The sequence below is a fragment of the Bombina bombina genome, chromosome 10 (genome assembly GCF_027579735.1).
Source record: "Bombina bombina isolate aBomBom1 chromosome 10, aBomBom1.pri, whole genome shotgun sequence".
NCBI lineage: Eukaryota > Metazoa > Chordata > Amphibia > Anura > Bombinatoridae > Bombina > Bombina bombina.
The window spans coordinates 151,240,036-151,249,605 of NC_069508.1; the positions used below are offsets into that span (position 1 = coordinate 151,240,036).

At 41.2% G+C, this 9,570-nt stretch overlaps 1 protein-coding gene across 2 annotated transcripts in view; it reads right to left on the reverse strand.

The window, feature by feature from the left end:
• RNF220 (ring finger protein 220) overlaps positions 1-9,570 on the reverse strand; it is a 384,981-nt gene that overhangs the window by 86,830 nt on the left and 288,581 nt on the right. For both annotated transcript variants that reach the window (XM_053693391.1, XM_053693390.1), the window contains exon 5: positions 1,582-1,677. In XM_053693391.1, coding sequence (XP_053549366.1) covers positions 1,582-1,677 — 96 coding nt within the window. The remainder of the gene's footprint in view (positions 1-1,581; positions 1,678-9,570) is intronic.

Sequence of the window (9,570 nt, forward strand, 5' to 3'; positions counted from 1 at the left end):
TCTTTGATGAAAAGCATATCTAGATATGCTCACTAGCTGCTGATTGGTTGCTGCACATAGAAGCATCGTGTGATTGGCTCACCATGTGCATTGCTTTTTCTTCAACTAAAGATATTTAAAAAATGAAGCAAAATAAATAATGGAAGTAAATTGTAATGTTGTTTAAATTTCTATTCTCTATCTGAATCATGAAAGAAATATTTTGGGTTTAGTGGCCCTTTAAGGTGTGCTGTTTCCTCATATCCACATTTATACTGTGCATAAGAAAGAAAGGACTTTGTTTATTTACAGAGATAGAGGATAATTGGTCCAGCTTTCACTACAAGTTCAGCCCATTTGAATTTGAATGGGCTGTGGTTTCAATGAGCAAAAACAGCTATTTCATATACACAAACACATTTCCATATATTTTATACCCTGTACATTGGTATTACAAGTCCTATGAAACCAATTAAGGGGAGACCAATGTTACAGTACACTGTCCGTTTAACTTATTTTTTCTTCAGTAAATATAAACTCTCATGAAGTCTGTCACCCAGTCTGTCAGTAAACTCTATGAAGAAGGTGAATACTTTTTTTCTCTCTTGTGCTATGCAAAATAAAGCTTAGTGGCAAATGTATGTGAAAAACATATAAAATATTGGGCAACTCTTATTGAAAATCACTTTACGGCAGAAGAGACGTTGTCACAACACTTCCGAGGATGCACTCATTGAAAACAATACAGGCTTATGGTTTTTCTCCTCAGCCTTATTGTCTGCAATTACTATTCAAAAACATTGTAAAGTGACTCAAGTGCACAAATCCGCACCTAATCGCGCTAGAAAAGCCTCCATCTGGTTACTGGAGGGCTCCACCGTAAAGCACACCCAGCAGCTCTGTATGTATAATGGTAATAATGTTTAATGAGAGAACACGGCTACAACAGTTACATAGAACTAGCAGAAAAGGGCAAATTCACACATTTTATCGGTTTACAATTCATGTGAATCATGGGTCACATTGATCTGTTACATATTTCATTTTGAATAAGCCTGAAAATACACAAACTGCCAGAGATTCCCATGTGTGAAAAACGCTGGTAAGAGAGGCTTCTTACTTGGGGATACTATTTCATTTTGTTAGAAACTGACAATAACTTAAATGTGTAAAGTCCTAAAGAAGCCAGTTTCTACCAACCCTTTAATAGAATATTATAAAAGTAATCTATTTTACCTGCTCTTGCTGTAATTTACCTCACAAGAGACCTAGAGTGCATACTTTAGTTATCCTGATATTGTGACATCCTCTAATTGGTCACAGGAAAGTAAAGCAAAAACCTTATTTCTTGCAGAATCCCTAGATTGTTCTGCAATATTGAAACGCTGAAAATCTTGCTTACAGTTTTAAGTGCTTTTCATTTTTTTTCCTATAAATTTAAAGCATATGTACGTCTAAGAGTGATATTTACTTCCAAATTTAGCCCTTTCTAATTGAAGCCTTAAGGTATCATGATTGGTACTCTAACCATTTTACTAGCCACAATGACATCATTGGTCTAATTCCCAATTGGAACTATTCAGTATTTGTAATGCTGGGCACCTGGTATCTGTCCGAATGGTGAATATCTTCTGTAGAGAGAGGTGATACCGTTGGAGATTCCCCTTCTCGCTTGATTGAAGCTGATAACAAAACCGACTGCAAAAGAAAAAGAGGTGAAAAGATTAAAGGTCACGGAAATTGAGACAAATCAAACCATTCCAAGCCCTTTATGTTCTGTATTTGTGCAGCAGTCCTCCTACAGCAGATCTTCACTGAGGCACCAGCCGTGCATGTGCGCTTTTATTTTCAAGCCCATAAAATGAACTAATTTTCTATTTGAATGTGATTAATTGGCTTAATCCTTTACAAAAACGTATATCTAATATATTTTCATTAAAATCAATGTGGAGTTTTGTAGATAGATAATTTGATAACGTTTTTCTAAAGGTGATAGACTCCTTGGATAGATAGAACTGCAGGTCCTACACACATGAAACAGTCCCATATGAAAACAAACAAATCTCTTAGTGCCGTTCTAACCCAATATGCTTATTTGACAAATAACCAGCAAATGAAATCATCTAATTTGGTTATTTGCATGTAGTGCTGGGAGAGCGCTAGGCCCATTTATTCACCATGGATGTCATGGAAACGACCTCTTGATAAAACGGGGCTAAACTAATCCTGCAGATGTCAATCTCTAGGCCTCTTCTACATGCGGCTGCCGTTTAGGCTTAATAAACTGTCTATTTTTAAATTGTGTTGAAACTACTTCAATTCTAATTACCCAATACCACGCTGAGCACATTCGCGTCACACTTCCACTGTCTCTGCTGGACTCCACCTCATATTACTTCATTTTGTAAAGTGAAGCAACTGTTTGTGAATAATTTGCAGGTAAGTGCAGAACAGGACCAAGGATGGTTACATTTCTGCTAAAATTGATAAACTGCGATGACACTACGCTCACCAAACAACCCATAAATGGCAGTTTAAAACTTGCAGTGTTAAACCTGTAACCATCAATCAACCCATTATAGTATATTTATATGTTTCTCCTCTAATTACAACATAATGTGAGCATCCCAAACTAGGGGACGATTTATCAAGTTGCCCCTGTCTTCGCGCAAGCCTTCAGGCTTGCTGTAAACAGCAGTTATAAAGCAGCGGTCTTAAGTCCGCTGCCTCTGAGGCTGCGGTCTGCAAACCGCTCAATCGTGTACGTTAATGCTTGTGCTTTGAGTTAGTGATATGGGTTTTGATGGAGCTATAAAATGGTTGGGACACAGCGCTAGCATAAATCTTTGTCTTAGGGGTTAGACACTTTGGTTCAGGGTTAAGATGGGTGTAAACCTACTGCAAGGCAGGGTTAGAGCTAAGATAAGACTTTTTGCTAGAGTAAGCTTTACGGTAAGGCTGATCTTAAGACAAGGGTTAGAGTAAGGCTGGGCTTAAAACGAGGAGAAGTATTAGGGTTATGGTAATGCTAGGTATACCATCGGGTTGATTGACACCCCCTGCTAGTGGTCGATTGGCCGCAAATCTGCATGGGGCGGCATTGCACAAGCAGTTCACCAGAACTGCTTGTGCAATGATAAATGCTGACAGTGCATGCTGCCGGCATTTGATGTCTGTTGGACATGAGCGCTACAGTGGATCGTGTCTGCCAGACTCATGATAAATCGGCCCCTACGCCAGAGAGAAAAGGGAGGGGGTAAAAAGGAGATTTGAGAGAGGAAGCAGTGGAGAAAGATAAATGAGAGATGACAATGAAAAAACAATTTTTCCAGGTCTGCTATGACCTCACATTAAAGGGACAGTCTCGTCAAAATTAAACTTTAATAATTCCAATAGGGCATGCAATTTTACAATTTACTTTTATTATCAAATTTGCTTTGCTCTTTTGGTATTCTTTGGGGAAAGCTAAACCTAGGTAGGCACATATGCTAATGTTTAAGCCGTTGAACTGCCTCTTATCTCAGTGCATTTTGACAGTAAGACACTGCTAGTTCATGTGTGTTATTTAGATGACTGTGCTCACTCCCATGGAGTCAGCATTGATTGGCTAAATGCAAGTCTGTCAAAAGAACTGAGATGGGGGGCAGTCTGCAGAGGCTTAGATACAGATAATCACAGAGGTAAAAATCAACTGTGTTGATTATGCAAAACTGCATGGGCAATAAAGGAATTATCTATCTTTTTAAGCATTCTGGAGTAGACTGTCCCATTAATGTCAACACTCTGCACTCTCAGTTCAACAAGATTTGTCTGTCCAGCCGTTTTATTCCCCAGAATCCAAGTTGATGTTAACTTGATGCTAACTGCTATGCACTTATTTTTGTTAATTTATTACTGTATGTAGCATTAACTAATTTTGGTATAGATATATATTTAAAAAAATCAGATTTATATATTTTAAATTTAAAAGAATGTTTTCTTCTATGTAAAGAACATTGGAATCTAAAATGTTTACAACTGCCTTCGGGTTAGCACTATTGGTCAAATGCGTGGCAGGTTAATGCGTGGGCCATAATTGTTAGTTTTTTACAGTTTGCACGCTCCATTGAAGTCTCTGGGGAGAAGAAGTTAACGAGGTCAGGATATCTGAAGTTAGCACACGTCGGTTTTACCTCACACACAATTTACTTTCAAATTGTAATAGGTGCGCTAACCCCCATGCAAGCAAAAGCGCTAAATAGCTCCCTCTTGTAATGTGGCCCTCAGACTGTAGACTTTAAGCTCAACATTTTCATAGTAAGCTATTGATTGCAGAATCATAAAATAATAAATAACATCTTATGGATTCCCTGTAGACGGAATTCAAACAACTGCACAATACTCCAGCATCTTGGGTTATGGGTAAAATCCAGTTTACAGAGGTGATAAAGAGATCACGCTGTACCTAGCAGCAACAATCTAAAAAAAGGTCACTTAGCTCTTTAAAACAGGCCAATGGAATAAAACAGCAGTTTTGAAAAGAAAAAAAAAAAATCTGTAAATTATGAGTTTTCCCCTGATTCACTCATTAAATTATGCCCCTTTGTAATGTAAAATTATCATTGTAAGTAATAGGAGCTTAAAAAAATAATTCACGGCTTTCTCACCCTTTAAAATGATAGTTGCCACCGGCTAATTCTTCCTTTAATGGCAACAAAGCTATAAATTGTACTCAAGCTGTCTACTCGCCTCCTCCTGTTTTCTAGTGAACCCTCTCTCATGTATCTCAATTGGATAAAATGTTTCTCCGACTTATTGCAGGTGAACTTAATGCTTCGGCTTTAGGTGCAGATCTACTTAGACAGACAAATAGATAGATAGAGAGACAGACCGGTGGATAGACAATATAGATAGACAACATAAATAGATGGATATCTATAAAAAAGATAACATAAATAGAGGTAGATAACAGATAGAAATAAAAGAGAGATAAATAAGATAGACATTTATAATAGATAGAGATATAACATGAATGGAGGTATATAGATACTCACTCATATATACACTACATAATAATTATTCATATATACATTTTTTATAATGGTCAACATGTATATGGTATATGACAAGGTGTTTGAATGAAAAGGGCTTTTTTGTGGGGTTATTCACTGGTACGGAGTATCCCCTCTGCCATCTCCTAACAGGTAATATTTGTAATCATCATGTATATACTATAGTTTTCACAAGAGGTGGCAGCAAACTATACCATGTATTGTAAATAATTTTGTCTGGTACTTTTTTTTTTTTTGGAGTACCGGCATACATACATATGAAGTCTACGGGGAGAAGTTAGTGCGATTGCAATATCCTAAGTCCTGAAGTTAGCACGCGTCGGGATTCCCTCTTGCGCAAACCATTTACTTTTAACTTGTAATATGCACGCTAACCTGCGAGTGTTAAAAGTTTACTTCTGGTGGAAGAAAAATCAAAATCAAATTTTTGGTGTGATCACCCTTTGATGTCAAAGCAACATCAATTCTTCTAGTTACTTGCACACAGTTATTTTTAAAGACCTCGGCAGGTAGGTTGTTCCAAACATCTTGGAGAACTAACCACAGTTCTTCTGTGGATTTAAGCAGCCTTAGTTGCTTCTGTCTCTTCATGTAATACCAGACAGATTCAGGGCCCACAGGTGTACCAACCACCTGACTGCAAGCACTGCTGTTTGCCCAGCCTTAGGGCCCACAGGTGTACCAACCACCTGACTGCAAGCACTGCTGTGTGCCCAGCCTTAGGGCCCACAGGTGTACCAACCACCTGACTGCAAGCACTGCTGTTTGCCCAGCCTTAGGGCCCACAGGTGTACCAACCACCTGACTGCAAGCACTGCTGTTTGCCCAGCCTTAGGGCCCACAGGTGTACCAACCACCTGACTGCAAGCACTGCTGTTTGCCCAGCCTTAGGGCCCACAGGTGTACCAACCACCTGACTGCAAGCACTGCTGTCTGCCCAGCCTTAGGGCCCACAGGTGTACCAACCACCTGACTGCAAGCACTGCTGTCTGCCCAGCCTTAGGGCCCACAGGTGTACCAAGCATCTGACTGCAAGCACTGCTGTCTGCCCAGCCTTAGGGCCCACAGGTGTACCAAGCACCTGACTGCAAGCACTGCTGTGTGCCCTGCCTAAGGGTCCACCGGTGTACCAACTACCTGAGTGCAAACACTGCTGTCTGCCCTGCCTTAAGGACCACAGGTATACCAACCACCTGACTGCAAGCACTGCTGTCTGCCCTGCCTTAAGGCCCACAGGTGTACCAACTGCCTGATTGCCATCACTGCTATCTGCCCAGCCTCAGGACCTACATGTGTACCAACTGCCTGACTGCAAGCACTGCTGTCTGCCCTGCTTTAAAGGCCACAGGTGTACCAACTGCCTGATTGCCATCACTGCTATCTGCCCAGCCTCAGGACCTACATGTGTACCAACTGCCTGACTGCAAGCACTGCTGTCTGCCCTGCTTTAAAGGCCACAGGTGTACCAACCACCCAACTGCAAGCACTGCTGTCTGCCCTGCGTAAGGGCCCACACGTGTGCCAACCGCCTGACTGCAAGCACTGCTGTCTGCTCTGCCTTAAAGCCCACAGATGTACCAACAGCCAGACTGCAAGCACTGCTGTCTGCCCTGCCTTAAAGAAATAGTCTAGTCAAAATTAAACTTTCATGATTCAGAGAAGGCAATTTTAAGCAACTTTCTAATTTACTCCTATTATCAATTTGTCTTCATTCTGGTATCTTTATTTGAAAAAGCAAGAATTTAAGCATAGGAGCTGGCCCATTTTTGGTTCAGCACCTGTAGCACTTTCTGATTGGTGTCTAAATGTAGCCATCCAATCAGCATGCACTACCCAGGTGCTGAACCAAAAATGGGCTGGTTTCTAAGCTGTCATTCAAATATAGATAGCAAGAGAACAAAGAAAATTTGATAATAGGAGTAAATTAGAAAGTTGCCTAAAATTGCCTACTCTATCTGAATCATAAAAGTTTAATTTTGACTAGACTATTCCTTTAAGACTCATAGGTGTACGAACCACCTGACTGCAAGCACTGCTGTCTGCTCTCCCTTAAGGCCCACAGGTGTACGAACCACCTGACTGCAAGCACTGCTGTCTGCTCTCCCTTAAGGCCCATAGGTGTACAAACCACCAGACTGCAAGCACTGCTGTCTGCTCTCCCTTAAGGCCCATAGGTGTACAAACCACCAGACTGCAAGCACTGCTGTCTGCTCTCCCTTAAGGCCCACAGGTGTACGAACCACCTGACTGCAAGCACTGCTGTCTGTCTAGCCTCAGGACCCACACGTGTACCAACTGCCTGACTGCAAGCACTGCTGTCTGTCCTGCCTTAAGGCCCACAGGTGTACCAACCACCTAGCTGCAAGCACTGCTGCCTGCCCTGCCTAAGGGCCCACAGGTGTAGTAACCGCCTGACTGCAAGCACCGCTGTCTGCCCTACCTTAAAGGGATATTCCAGCCAAAATTGGAAACCACATGGGTGTATTTCGATATTGAACAGAAGCAATTTTGTAATATACATGCATTAGCAAAAATGCTATAGCTGTTTTAAACGTGTATTTAAGTATGCACCGTGCACCAGCATTTTAAACACAGCACTTGCTCAGAGAGCCTGAGGTACTTTTACCATCTGGTAATTACTCAATTTGTTAATTCCTGACATTACATAAGCCCCAGTTGTGATTTGAGCAGCTGCATTATTTAAAATGTGGGTGCAGTGACAATATTTCGCTATGCTTCACATGCATGTGCAGAGAAAAATGTTAACACTAAAACAGTGCTGACTTTTACTAGAAGCATTTCTGCTAATACATGTATATTGCAAATATGTTTCTATGTGCGTTTAAATTTTGACTGGAATGTCCCTTTAAGGCCCACAGGTGTACGAACAACCTGACTGCAAGCACTGCTGTCTCCTCTGCCTTAAGGACCACAGGTGTACCAACCGCCTGACTGCAGACACTGCTGTCTGCTCTGCCTTAAGGACCACAGGTGTACCAACCGCCTGACTGCAGACACTGCTGTCTGCTCTGCCTTAAGGACCACAGGTGTACCAACCGCCTGACTGCAGACACTGCTGTCTGTTCTGCCTTAAGGACCACAGGTGTACCAACCGCCTGACTGCAAGCACTGCTGTCTGCTCTGCCTTAAGGACCACAGGTGTACCAACCGCCTGACTGCAGACACTGCTGTCTGCTCTGCCTTAAGGACCACAGGTGTACCAACCGCCTGACTGCAGACACTGCTGTCTGCTCTGCCTTAAGGACCACAGGTGTACCAACCGCCTGACTGCAGACACTGCTGTCTGCTCTGCCTTAAGGACCACAGGTGTACCAACCGCCTGACTGCAGACACTGCTGTCATGATTTATGAAGAGAGGGCTAATCTCACTGAGGGACAGTGGTGATTTTCTTGGTTTGCCTTTGGACTAAGCTGTTGAAAACAGAAAAAAATTGTCTTGAAAGGGTAACAGTAATGCAGCTGAAGACCCACTTAAAAAATATTACGAGTGGCGCATGAGCGAAAAGGGGTTTATCACGGCTCTTTGCACTCGGAAGTAGCACGGTATTACAAGTTGAAAGTAAACATGTTCGTTTGACCCCAGCTAATTTTAACGTGCATCGGGATGGCGCAACCTCAGAGTTCTGGTTAGCTATGTGAGACAAAAAGGTTGCACACAGCACATGAACATTTATATTTAAAAGTACAGTTACATTCATAATAACACAGTGTCAGTCGGCGTCTGGAGACACGGAAGGGGAGGTCGGGTGCCACATCTCGTATAAGCTGGAGCGTGCAGGATATATTCCAACCCCAGGTAAGAGCTAGTGAGGCACCGGTAAGGGGAGTACGCTCAGCGCTCCTGATAGGAAGGAGTGAGGTTTTGGCTGTAATACCCGTTTTACCATTCTACATGTATGACAAAGTGGTATTCTAAAGCTGCATATTGTGATGGGATATTGATATACAGGGGGCTATATAAGATACCTGGGACTATAATACCTCGGACGTGTTATTAAACTGAGTACCTACAGTGCTATTTCTTACTGAATTCATAATAACAATAATAAAAAATATATATATTGCATAAAAAAGTTATGGAGTTAAGGGGGGAAAAAAGTCTGCAGAGGGCTTTAACATAAAGATACGCCCCCCTTGAATCTCCCAGGCTGAGGCAAAAAAGATAGTGAAGATGTGTGAATTAAAGTGCATCATATATATGTTTGACGCAGTGACTCGATGCACTCTGAGAAGATTTACCATGTTACATCGTGGTAATGTCCGGTTTACTTTACCCGCTATATATATATATATATATATATATATATATATATATATATATATATATATATATATATATACACACACACACACATAGGAAACAGCACTCACTGGACTTAGTAAAAAGGTAATTTAAGGTAAGGTAATTCCAGTGAGTGCTGTTTCCTGCTTGCTATATATATATATATATATATATAGGAGCTGAAAACATGTAAAAACATATTTATGCAATATTCATATTTAGTACATTATGTATATA